The 12,714-nt window shown below is 44.2% G+C and overlaps 2 protein-coding genes across 3 annotated transcripts; both read right to left on the reverse strand.

Annotated features, from left to right (window-relative positions):
* Window positions 1–3,365: 3,365 nt before the first annotated feature.
* Window positions 3,366–7,078, reverse strand: thap7 (THAP domain containing 7). Its single transcript, XM_008281052.1, has 5 exons — window positions 6,992–7,078; window positions 6,279–6,358; window positions 5,958–6,095; window positions 5,709–5,816; window positions 3,366–5,266 (listed from the first exon to the last, which is right to left on the reverse strand). Exons 2-5 carry the CDS (start codon window positions 6,356–6,358, stop codon window positions 3,994–3,996), a joined length of 1,599 nt encoding a protein of 532 aa, XP_008279274.1. The 5' UTR covers window positions 6,992–7,078; the 3' UTR covers window positions 3,366–3,993.
* Window positions 7,079–8,854: 1,776 nt separating this feature from the next.
* On the reverse strand, window positions 8,855–11,283 carry polr1h (RNA polymerase I subunit H). 2 transcript variants are annotated; one of them, XM_008281062.1, is made up of 5 exons: window positions 11,198–11,283; window positions 10,651–10,770; window positions 9,344–9,447; window positions 9,131–9,240; window positions 8,855–9,056 (listed from the first exon to the last, which is right to left on the reverse strand). In XM_008281062.1, the coding sequence occupies exons 2-5, from the start codon at window positions 10,766–10,768 to the stop codon at window positions 9,032–9,034; spliced, it is 357 nt and encodes a 118-aa protein (XP_008279284.1). In that variant the 5' UTR covers window positions 10,769–10,770; window positions 11,198–11,283; the 3' UTR covers window positions 8,855–9,031. The 2 variants fall into 2 exon arrangements, with proteins under 2 accessions (XP_008279284.1, XP_008279292.1); XM_008281070.1 differs by lacking the exon at window positions 11,198–11,283 and adding an exon at window positions 11,067–11,100.
* Window positions 11,284–12,714: the final 1,431 nt, after the last annotated feature.

A 12,714-nucleotide genomic window follows, 5' to 3' on the forward strand; every position in this document is an offset into this window, starting at 1 on the left:
GCAGGTTAACGCGTCTTCCTTTTGTGTCTCGCTGCTGTTGTGTGTCAGTGGAGCATTACTTGTGTCACCAGCTGGCAGCATTCCTGGATCCTCCCTCAGCACGAAGAAAAGCCAGGAAGAAGGATCCGCGAGCAGCAGGGCCAGAACTGTCCCACATTAGGCTCTACCTGACACACGGCCACGGGTTTTACAAGTAATGTGCATCATATAGCGCTGATTAGTATGAACTGGTCCACTTAGATGTTCTGGTAAGGCTTCGCTTACATTCAAACACACAGTTCATTCCACATCTGGAAACCTTTACTAGAGTTGGACAGTGTTGTTTTACGCAATAACTGCCTGCAAGTTTAGGCTGGTGATGTGCTTTTCTTCACTGAGTTAACCTTTTCACTACCAGCTGTTCATCTGGCTCTTCTCATATTGCAGCCTGAATGTAAATCTGTCCACTTTAACCAGACTTTTACACTGTAAAGATGTGCCAAAGTCATATTCTTATTTTTTTTTTTTTTTTTTAAAAAGGAGGGACAGACAGGGATAGAGGAGGAAACAGATCACATTGGATCTCCGGCTTTCAGACAGTCTCTGGGTTGGGCAAGTCGCTGAAGCTACACTTTAATTCACAAGAATCAGTGTGAAGGTGGAAAAATCGCCATGAGTGAGCAGAACTCCAGCAGACAGCGGACCAGGAAAGGGTTTCGCAAGCTGGGATGTGTACCTGTAGAGAAGCGTGTTGCGCAACCTAAAGTGACTGTGAGACCCATCCCACGTCTGTCTCGTTCATCTGAGTGGGAAGAGTTAATGCCACACCCAGTCAAAGAAGCCACAGTGAATTGTTTCAGCATGACACCACAGACCTTCCTCAGTGTTGGGCGCCGAGCTGCTCCCTCATGCTCTGCAGTTACTGCGTAGAAGATAATTGTTTCCTAAATAAATGCTGTTTGGCCTGAAAATTTGCTAAAGGAGGAGTTTATGTATGAAACATCCACAAACATGGCATGTGATTAAAAGTGCGTCTTTACACAGGGCCAAGGCAGCACAGACTTCAACCTAACCAGGAGTGGAGCTGATAAATGGCTCCACATAGGCAGACCATGCTCTAATGTTCCAGCTGTAGCTCATTATCATTCTGCAATAGGGGAGAAAAAGCTCCGGCATGTTCTGTGTTTCTGACTGATGATCCAAGGTGGGATAGACTCCAGCCCCCCTGTGACCCTACAGGGTGGTGTGTAGATGATGGATGGATGGATGTTCGTAATTCTTTAAACCAATAAAGAAATCGTCTTGGGATGGGCTAAGAAAAGGAAGTGAGGACACCCGGGATCTTTCTGTGTGGAGTCTCCATGTTCTCCCCGTGCAGCGTGGGTTCTCTCCGGGTTCTCCGGCTTCCTCCTACAGTCCACAAACATGCTGAGGTTAATTGGTGATTCTAAATTGTTCGTAGGTGTGAATGTGAGTGTGCTTGGTTGTCTGTCTCTAAGCGTAGCCCTGTGATAGACTGGTTACCTGTCCAGGTGAACGTGCCTTCACCCCGAGTCAGCTGGGATAGACTCCAGCCCCCCACCACCCTGGTGAGGATTAAGGTGTAGAGATGATGGATGGATGGATGGATGGATGGATTTGCATGCAGGAAGAAGAGCGCTGGCATTAAAATGGATAATTCACTGAAACAAACATGCAGGACTGCCTCACTGCACAATCCAAATCCTTGGCAAATCTTACAGCACGTAGTTGCTGCCTGGAGGTTGTTTCCCAAAATGAGGTAGAAGTCTAAACTGGTAAGAGGAGAAAGTTGTGTGAAATGTGCTGCCAACAGGATTGCACAGCATGCAACATGTTATTAAATTACATCTATTCCTTTTAATGTGGGCTAATAAGTATTTATTGTTCCAACAGAACAGACATCATAACACAACCCAGTATGACTGTCTTGTAACTGATAATGAGCAGACTGAGAGTAGATCAGCACTGGTTCATGCATCTGCAGTGCATGAAGCTTATCAGTGGTGGAAAGTAGTCTCAGTCTTCCTGAAGGGCTTGGTGAAGGCAGTGTGAGCGGGACAGGATGTCACATTCATACACATCCAGTCCATCCAGTCGCTGCTCAAAGGAGTGTCTCTGCTCCAGTCATGTGACCTGATCGTTGTTGTTTAAAGTCACGCCCCACTAGGGTGTGGATTCACTCAGCGGTTTGTCACCAGTCGAACAGCTCACACACAATTTGGTAAATTTAATGAACCTCTTTGTAGCTAGAACAAAAGAAATTAGCTGTGGACTTAAAGCTCTTGTATGGATCATTATCAGGATGTTCCAGTAAACCTCCAGCTGGTCCAAAACGCTGCAGCCAGGGTTCTGACAGGAACCAGTAACAGAGATCATATTTCTCCCACATCAGCTTCTCTTCATTGGCTCTATAAAATCCAGCATAGGTTAAGAGCCGAGAAGCCGAGGAAAGACCAGAGGAGGCCGAAATTAGATGAACCTCAGGTTGTGGCTAATACCCACATAGTCTGTACTGCCAATGTGTCTCCCTGGTGATGTGAGTGTCGATACAACCTTTGACTAACAGGGACACAAGACCTGTCTTCTTTTTCTTTTCTTTTTTTAAACATCATGTAAAGTAAAATATTTTGGGAACGTCAAATGATACATGAAATGATGACAGCTAAACCTCATCTGAACAACACAGTCGAATGTCATGCTGGTTTAACATATAAGATGGAAGATGCCGGGGAACTGGAGATGCCTGTTGGAGGTGTGGCGCTGAAGGAGCTAACCATTTCCAACCCCAGGAGTATTGGGTCGGGATCCATCAGCATGTACAAAATGTGTTCTCAATTGTTTTCCCCCCTTTCATTTGAAACTGTGCATCTTTGTACCATAGTACTGGACGGCCTCAGCAATGGAGATAAGAAACTACTTTACATTCTTTTGGCAGTAAGTAAAATGGCCGTCACCAGACGATGGCTCAGGCCTGAGCAACCAGGAAACGAGGACTGGATCAACATCATACAAGAAACCTACAAAATGGAAAAAGTGTCTCTTTGACCAAAACTGCAAATGGACTCATTTTATAGAACTTTGTCAAAATGGACAGAATATGTTGAGGCTAGAAGATCTGACTTTATGTAAAGCTGCCGTTTAAATAACGATGGCTGCTGCAGATGATGCTGTTAAACCCCTCCACTGTCCCCGTCCTTAGTTCTACTCCTGTCAAAAATGTTTAAAAACCAAATTAAAATTAAAAAGTAAAAAAAAACAAAAAAAAAAACATAGAAGATGGGATGTTGTTGTACGGTTCAGCCATTAGACGTCATGGAAATATGGCCAATTAGCAATTTAACCACTTTAATACACTGCACGTGTACAACGTATATAATCAACTCTTTATTCAGTGTTTACTGGACATCAAACAAAAAACTGTCCTCGTCTGTCGTTACAGAATCAGATCTGTTTACTTCATAAACACTGCAAATAATAGACAGCATGCAGACGGGACTTTAATAACCTGTGTTGCTGTTTAATTAACTGTATCTGTGATATTATTTAAAAAATTGAAGGTTTATTCTATTTTTGAAATGTCAGCTCCATGAAAAGACTCAACAATGTGTTTACCTGTTGTTCAGTACTTTCTGACTTTCTTGCCTGCTCTGGCCCCAACTTAAATCTTTTCCAACGCATCACAAACACATTTTAAAAAACGGTTTAGTAGTTCATTCAAACAGCAGGTCGCTAGTTTGTAAATGAACAAACAGTGCATTCATTGGGAACTATTTTCAGCAGCAGACAAACCACATGTGGTGATCTACTGGGTCTTCTGGGGCAGCAGGACAGCGCGGGTGGGATTCAGTAAAAGTAAACTGAACTGTGAGAGTTTACCTGAAGCAGTTTCAGATGTGTGTCTTTGGACTAACGTGGAGCTGTGTTCGGTCTCCACTACACCACTCAGTCATTATTCAGCTCTTATCTCTGTTGTGTTTGTTCAGAACATCCTCATCAGTTTCTGAACTCTGTGCTCAGCTGGAGGTGAAACCCCTCCAGGTGCTCCTTCAGTTTCTTCCTGACATCTTCTTTCATTTCCACTGACGTACCGCTGATAACAGAATACTGGTCACTGTGTTCATCGTCAGACGTTATTTCCACTCTGGACTGACCCAGTTCTGACACCAGCAGCGCTTTATCAGCAACCCCCGCCATCTTTAACAAGCTCTGTGATCCATCCTCTGTAGGGACGGGCACCAGGATGACCTGTCCTTCAGCACCGTCCTGTATCCAGAACACCTGCTGCTGCAGGTCCAGCTGATGCTCCAGACCCGTCCCGTCAGACTCGTCTTTACACAAGTCAGAGAGCACCTGGTCCTTCTGAGAGTCCAGAACATGTAAACTCTGCTCCTGAGCAGGATCCTGCTGAGGAGCTGGATCCTGGAACATGACTTCACTGGTTTCTACGCTGTTCCTGATGGTCTGCATGTCTTTGGTGTTTTCAGCTGTGCTACAGGTGCTGGTCTTAACACTCCTCTGGACCTTCATGGAGTCATCATGCTCTGTGGACTGCACATCTTTCAACGGATGTGAAACTCTACATGCTACCTGGCTGGCGATCTGTATCTGGCCTCGTCCACAGTAGAAGCAGTACGCTGTGTCCCCCTTAGACCAGCTGCTGGTATCTGGAAGAAGCTGACAGCCCGACTCCGTCTGATCCACACACTTGTCGACAAACAATGCTGTAGTCTCAGATGTAGCGTCGGTCTCACCCTCCTCCTGGTCACAGCGTCCTTTGCATTGTGTGTTCTCGTCGCCTGATGTCCAGTTGTCCCTGTCCTTCCAGCCGCCTCGTGACACCAGAAGGGTGTGCTTCAGCCGTTTGTCGCGGAGCCTCAGCACGGCGCCCCGTAAGCGGTTCTCCCTCCGCCTTGCAGCGTGTAGTTGTCGTAAGGCCTTTTCCAGGCAGTCCACGGCTTGGTCGTAGCGTCGCCTCCACAACAGGGGGCAGAGCTGAGCGTAGCTGTGCTCCTTGGACAGGTAGAATCCAGGAGGAGGGGGCAGACGCCTCATGTAACGTGATGGGGAAAGAGGACGGACTTCTGGTGACTTGTGTCCTGGCTGTGAGGGCTGCTCCGTCCCTGATGACTCCTGAGAAGATGTGAATATGTTCTCATGAGTCTCTTCCTCTGTTTCCACCGACATCTGAGCTGCAGGTTCTTCTGCAGTCTGAACATGGTTGGTCTCCTGCTTATCACTCTCCTGTTCACCAGACCAGGAACTCTTCCTACAAAAAACGATAAAAGTGACGATTTAAATTTTCCATTCTTTTCTTTGACATGGAAAGGACACAGATGAGTGCCAAGGACAGAGCTACCTTTGCCCATTAACCCTACAGCTGTGTTTTTTCTTCTGGGCTGATAGTAATATTGGTCCTTGTCTCTTGCAGTTGTACTCCCTGAAGGCCAGCGACCCTAATGAGGATTAAGGTGTACAGATAATGGATGGATGGATGGATGGACTGCAGTAATGTAATGTAATGTAATTTAATTTAATTTGGTTTGGGAACTGAACAATATCTACAACGTCAATGAGGTCTCGTCTATGATGGATCTGTTTTGCTGTCTATAGATAATAAAATAATGTCAGTTGTGTCTCGGTATCATTTAACAAGCCCAGAATCTGCTCACAGGCAACAACAAGTCGGATTCTGTGTCAGTTCTGCTCACCTGACAGGAACGTCTTGTTTCTGTAGAGTTCTCGTTCTTTTGCATTTGGCTGCTGGCGGGAAATCAAACACTGTCGGAAAGGCATCTTCCTTCAATCTTCTGATCCCACTGCAAGGGAAAAAGTCCAAAACACTTCAGGATGCTACCTCAGCACTGTCAGCTCTAGACTCATAATCAATAACTTTGGTTCTAGAGTTAAACTACTGATATTTTCTTTCATCTCTTTACATCCAGTCGGAGCGTACAGACCTGCATCCGGTCAGTTCAAAGCTCTCTGGTGTGAAGTGCTTTGAACAGAAGTAGACAAAGTCCGTCTGAGGATCCCAGGAGTCTGCGCGGTGGGAGTTAGTGATCCACAGGTTCCTCCGAGGTGCTCCTTTAGGTAACCTGGCCGTCCCATTGCATTACATTTAGTCCCATTACTGACACAATGCCGGTCACTTCCTTACTCACGTTAAATATATAAACTAAATGATCAAAACAACTAAGAACATCAAAGACCAGCGTTTAATATGCTGCATGTTCCCTGAATCCACTGCTGTTAGAACAATACAAAATGAAGATACTCACTTGTGGAAGGTGATGCCAGCACTTCTAGTCTCACGGTTGTCCCGAGATTTGCAGCCACCTGCCGAGCAATGTCTTGGCATCTAAAGGTAATGTCATAGAGAGAAAACAAGAAGTAAGAATTCAGCCATAATGACAATAAACATAAACCCTACACTGAATAATCGGAAAAATAGCACTTTTTATTTTCTTTTACTCATGCCTCCTTGATGTCACAAGTCTGATGTTAAAAGGTTTTTTTTATATTAAATCCAGTTTATTGCCATGTTGCTGCACATACACAGCAGTACAGGCCAGATGAGAGAGCGTTCCTCCAGGATGCAATAACTTAAAGCAATTTAAATAAACAAGTGTTTGCATGTCTGGATCAGCAGGTTGTCAGGCTGTAGACAGAACAACGCTGTCAGAGGTTAATGTGAAAGAGAATTGCTAGGCGGTAATATTTGAATGTTTAAGCCGTAAACACGCTGCTCTAGCCGGCTTCAGATGGATCCCAGGTCCGCCTCCGAGGACCGGACACTAATCCCATCAGTCAGCTGACGCCTGTTGGCTTCATATGTTCTATTAGTGACCGTCAGCTGGTTCTGCTGCCGGACTTTATGTGTTTGAGGATTTTATTGAGCCGCTGAAGAACCGTCGACACCCGTCAGTAGGTTCAGTAAAGGTACGAGATTATTTCTGAATAGTCGTGATAATAATAATAATTATAATATTACCCTGAACTGCTGGTTTGACCTCACGAAGATGGCGGACCTCGTCTCGCTCCTCACCCGCCTTCTTCCTCCTTCTCCTCAACTTCCGTTTTTTTTGTTTTGAACAAACTTTATTTAAATCTCGGGTGCTCACACATCCCGCTGACTGCGTGGTCCTCGCTGCTCGTAAAATGTTTTTATTTATTTATTTTTTATTTTTTTGCTTACACACAATGGAAAACAGCAAAATCAGAACCAGAACCAGACTTATTGCCAGTTATAGTTTACACAATACGTGGAATTAGTTCTGGTGGGTCGGTGCAACGATAAATACAGAGTAAGGAACAATGTACAAGATAAAAAATATAAAAATAGCTAAAAAATAAAAAATAAAAGTAACTAAAAATGAAAATAACTGTAATCGTGCCGAGCAGAAGCAAAACATATTGTGGAGTGAAGAATTAAAGTTAAATTTAAATAAGACCCATAAAACTGTAGAATTATTTACAAGAACATTGAGGGTGCAGATATACTGATACTGATCAAATAAACGAGGCTCCTACATGACACTAGCTTGAAACGCTATGTTTAACTTTTGTTAGGTTGATGAATGTGTAACGGAATATGTGGCTAACGCTGAAAAACAAGAGCTGTACACTTCTCTTTTTCCCTCCATCAGGTCCAGCAGTATTACGTTAAATTCAGTAATAAGCAAGCATTCAAAATAAATGAATGAAATAAAACACAATGAATACATAAATAAGTAAATAAAAATCAGACTATCAAGAGGGGCCTTATATCCATAAAGCTCCACTTAGCAAAGCAAACACAGCAGCCAGATCATCATTCTGTTGTCTATGATGCTGGATCCAACATGTTTTAAAAACAGAAGACAAGAGCTAGCCTTAAGGTCTGATGAAAGAACAACTCATTTTTTAAAGATTAAAGTAAATTCAGGTGAATTATCCGATGACACCCAAACCTGATAACTAGCCAGGTTCAGGCTACACAGAATGTTGTGGCTCAACATGAATGTTTTGTTTGTTTGTTTTTAAACAACAGCCCATCACAATTACAGTTGACAGGAGTCATAGCTGGGTGGCATCAGTTCACCCACAGGATGCACACACTTCACTCCTTCATTAGTGTGCTGCAGATGACTGTTCATGTAGAGTTACCACTTTTGTAAATCCACAATTAATAGATGTTACTTTGGCACACATCATCTAGCGCAGGGATCTCCAGCTCTGGTGCTCGGGAGCTACTGTTCTGCAGGTTTTAGACGTCTCCGTACTGCAGCACACCTGACTCACCTTAATGGATCTCCAGCAGCTTGTTGTCAAGTTCTACACAAGTCTGGTAATGATCCATTAATGTGAGTCAGGTGTGTTGCAGTACGGAAATGTCTAAAACCTGCAGGACAGTAGTTCACGAGGACCGGAGTTGATCCCTGGTGTAGACGTTAGTGAAGATAAAGCTCCCATGGCTTACAAATGAGAACAGAATTACAGTAATTCTATGAAAGCTGAGTGAACTCTGTGTATTGATGACGGCTGTGAGACACAAGCAGATGCTCTGGAAGTCAAAGCCAGGAAGTGGACACTGAGTTAAGATTCTTTTGTCAGACTTTATTAATGTTGACAACTGAGGAATAGTCACTCGGAGGCGCTGCCTTGTACATCCTCACATTAAAAGGTGAAGGGTCCTGCAGCTAGTTGCTCCTTTGAAATCATCCATCCATTATCTATCACAGGGCTACACTTAAAGACAGACAACCAAGCACACTCACATTCACACCTGCGGACAATTTAGAATCACCCATTAATCTCAGCATGTGCACGCTGCACGGGGAGAACATGGAGACTCCACGCAGAAAGATCCCGGGTGTTCTCACCGGGACGCCAACCGGCGACCTTCTAGCTGCGAGGCGACGGTGCTAACCACCGAGCCACCTGCAGCCCTCCTTTGAAATCATATTTACAGTCGATGTTTTGAGAAAGTAACTGTGGCAAACATATACATAGAAACAAAAAGAGGAATTGAGAAAGTGTGTTGAGTTTCTTCTCAGGAGTCCTCCTTCTCTTGGTACCTGAAACATCAAAATCAAAACCATCAGCAAAGGCCCACGATGCATCACAAACATACAGAATTCTGATTGGTTACCTGCAGTGTATGCAGGTGAAGAAGACGGTCTGTCCTTCATCTGCTGATCTCATCTGCCTGGTGTGGTAAATCATTCCCTCTTTGTTGCAGCGAGAACAGCGTCTGTCAATCTGGAGAGAACACACGACCTCATTCACGGCGTACAGCTGTTAGCATCAGACACAGCTGTTAGCATCAGACACAGCAGTCAGCCAGCAGCAGACAGACTCTTACCACAGGCCCCTTCAGCTCAGAGTCCTCCTCATCCTCCAGAGCCACCGACGACTGCTCCACAGGGTTGAAGACGACTGTCGAACGGATCTCCTGGCTTGAGAACTCTAGAAGATAAATACGAGTCGATAAGGACTTGATCCATCAGAATTAACAAAAAGTGTGGCCATGCGATTCCATTGGCTGTCAGCATGGACCAGATATCTAGCCTTTATTGTACATATCTATGGGCAGTACTGGCACCAGATGACCATCTGCAAACATGGGCAGGACCAGAGCTGCATCTTCTCCACCAGAAGAACAAACTTTAGATCAATATGAGGATTTAAAAATACAACACAGGCTGAACATAACACAGCTGTTTCAGTGAAAACAGGAAGCAGAGATGGCAAAGAAACTGTCAACACACACAAAAAATAAAGCGTGACTGAAATTCCCTCCATTGATAATTTATATCTATGGATTTATGCTCCTCAGGGAATGGAGAGGGTTTAGATAAAGTCCGACGCCTTCCACTGTCCATGCACTACAGGATCCTTCACTAACGCTGATGCAGTTTTCCAGAAGACTTGATTGGTCAGCAGCAGTATATTCATGCTCATTGGTCTGTTATTTAAACACAACCTGCTCCAGAGTAGGTTAAGTGTGCAGCACAACTACACGGTACCAGAACCCGCCCGGCCTGTTCGACAGCAACGTCTGGCCCCCAGGGTCAAATCTGAAGTTACTTTGCAGTTTAACCCGTCTGTCTGTGCTCTCTTGACCCCACCCTCACTTTCATCCCTTCATCCACCTACATCGTCCCTCTGAACATCTGTTGCACTCTTGTCTTGTTGCACGTCACGATCTGCACCCCACTCCACACAGGACTTCTCTACTCGACATATTACATTAATTGTACATTTTGCATTTTATATGTCTTATTGTTTATTTGTGCTTGTTTATCTGTATTTGTGGTGGTGGTAACTTTGTCTTTGTGCTGTAACGATCAAATTTCCCCCTGGGGTTAAGAAAGTATTTCTATTCTATTCTTTTTATTCTTATGGTCCATAGTTGGATCAGGCAAAACCATTAGCTTAAGACAGAAACCCCACATGGAGGTTCTGCTCCCAGTTGCCAATAATAAAACGCCAAAGTTTTACGAGAAGATTCAACATGTTCCCTCACCAAAACTACGTCCTCAGTGTGCTGTGGGCTGCTCTGTGCTGATGTGTGGACATGATTATAATCACATGTAATGAAGTTTGTCTCCTCATTCCTCACAGTCACACTCGTATTATATATGATATGATACGATGTTCTGTGAGTACCTGCTACAGGGATGCAGAAGGAGCAGCGAGGGCACCGGACTGTGTTCTGTATCCCTGGAAGAGGAAGAACGTTTCCACATTCTGGGCAGAAGTTGGGATCTCCACTAAAAAAAGACATTCCTGTGTGAAGAGACGTGTTGGTGTTAGTCCTCAAACATCTGTCTACTACTCAGAGACATGCATCAGGTTTACAGCAGAGATCTGTGTTTGTTCGAACCAAATTAAAACATCGACATGGACTTATCAATCAATCAATCAATCAATCAATCAAACTTTATTTGTATATCACTTTTCATACAAAGACAGCAACACAAAGTACTTTACAACCAATTAAAAACATTAAAAACAAGAAAACCCGTCCCTCTCACTCCCCCATATGTACACACACACACACACACACACACACACACACTCACCACTGACACGAACTCATCTCTTCAGCACGTGAGAATAACACGAGCTCATCTGTAACGGTAACCTGACATAATCTACCACTAAAGCTACGTCATCAGACATTATCTTTTTAAAATAGAATTTAGCAATTTACCTGTTTAATGTGTGAGTAACGTCGCTAGCCGCACACACGCCGCGATCTCGAGCGAAAAGTTGTCGCTAATCTTATTTCCAGTCTGGCATCTGCCTGGTCAAATCCTGTGGGGTCCTACAGCTGTTCGCTGTCGCGTGCTGACACGTCACTGCGACACAGAAGCATGAACGCTGTATTTTGTATTTTTTCTCTTTTTATTTCTTTTTCTTTGGGGGGTTTATTTTATGCCTGTGTTTGTAATTGTGTTGTGTTGGCTGTGATGTGTGGTTGTGTCGATAGAAGGCTTCTACAAAAAGCTGTTAATCAGAAGTAAGTGTCCGTTCAGGGAGGGATGCTCTCAGCAGAGAAGAGCTAAAGCAGAGGCTCAAGCCGTGTATGTGTCCGTGTGTTTTGGCTTGTTGTCCAAGCAAGCGCAGTTTTAGGTCAATGAAAACTGAACTTTTGAGGCTGAAAGGCTGAGCAGCAGTGACTAAAGCCAGCATCACATCTGGAGGAGTGGGCGACATCATAGATATGTATAATAAAGGCCTTTATTATACATATCTATGGTAGTGACCACGTCTGTTTAATATAAACTTAAACTCTACAACATAGTTTAGCAGTGGGGTTAAGGGGCTGCGTTCAAATCATCCATCCATCCATCATCTCTACACCTTCATCCTCACTAGGGTCATGGGGGGCTGGAGTCTATCCCAGCTGACTCAGGGTGAAGGCAGGTTCACCTGGACAGGTAACCAGTCTATCACAGGGCTACACTTAGAGACAGACAACCAAGCACACTCACATTCACACCTACGGACAATTTACAATCACTAGTTAACCTCAGCATGTTTGTGGACTGTGGGAGGAAGCCGGAGAACCCGGAGAGAACCCACGCTGCACGGGGAGAACATGGAGACTCCACACAGAAAGATCCTGGGTGTCCTCACTGGGACGCCAACCGGAGACCTAGCTGTGAGGCGACGGTGCTAACCACCAAGCCACCTCGCCGCTGTGCGTTCAAATGAATTAAAGCCACATGTGGATTTGTTTTTATGCACACTGGATTGTTGAGGTGTGACCGTCATAGTGCCTACTCACAGACTACTTGTCAGGCAGAAGCGAAGATGCTCAGGTGTATCAGTGTAGAGTTTGCTGTAGTGTTTTGAGCCCTTAATAAAAAAGCAACAAGCTGGAATATACAAACTACTGTCAGGAGCTGGACTCACACGTGTTCTGTATGTATATCACTCATATGTATATCATATGTCACTTCTTGTGCGTGTCACACCTTATATGAAATATAATAAATGGATATCAGCTACTGGATGATATGAATGAAGAGAGACTTCTTTAGCATGTGGACAAATATCAAAATAGTTTATTTTATTTATAATGTAATAAAGTTATAAACACATCAGGCAGTGGTTTTACACATCACCATACAGAAATGGGAACCAGTTGATCTTGTAGATAACGTCCCAAAGCTAATTACAGTACAGTGATAATCGTTCCTCCGGCCGCTCCTCACAAACATC

Source organism: Stegastes partitus, unplaced genomic scaffold, assembly GCF_000690725.1.
Source record: "Stegastes partitus isolate 25-593 unplaced genomic scaffold, Stegastes_partitus-1.0.2 Scaffold6, whole genome shotgun sequence".
Classification (NCBI taxonomy): domain Eukaryota; kingdom Metazoa; phylum Chordata; class Actinopteri; family Pomacentridae; genus Stegastes; species Stegastes partitus.

Bases quoted from the DNA above. Each gene is read 5' to 3' on its own strand.
- thap7 (XM_008281052.1), bottom strand. From the start codon at position 6,358: ATGCCAAGACATTGCTCGGCAGGTGGCTGCAAATCTCGGGACAACCGT. The intron at 5,817-5,957 runs GTCTGTACGCTC...TTTCCCTTGCAG, and splicing joins TTTGAACTGACCGGATGCAG to TGGGATCAGAAGATTGAAGG. The intron at 5,267-5,708 runs GTGAGCAGAACT...CGTTTTTTGTAG, and splicing joins AAACAAGACGTTCCTGTCAG to GAAGAGTTCCTGGTCTGGTG.
- polr1h (XM_008281062.1), bottom strand. From the start codon at position 10,768: ATGTCTTTTTTTAGTGGAGATCCCAACTTCTGCCCAGAATGTGGAAAC. The intron at 9,448-10,650 runs GTACTCACAGAA...TTTATCTTCTAG, and splicing joins CTTCTGCATCCCTGTAGCAG to AGTTCTCAAGCCAGGAGATC. The intron at 9,241-9,343 runs GTAAGAGTCTGT...TGTTCTCTCCAG, and splicing joins CTGAGCTGAAGGGGCCTGTG to ATTGACAGACGCTGTTCTCG.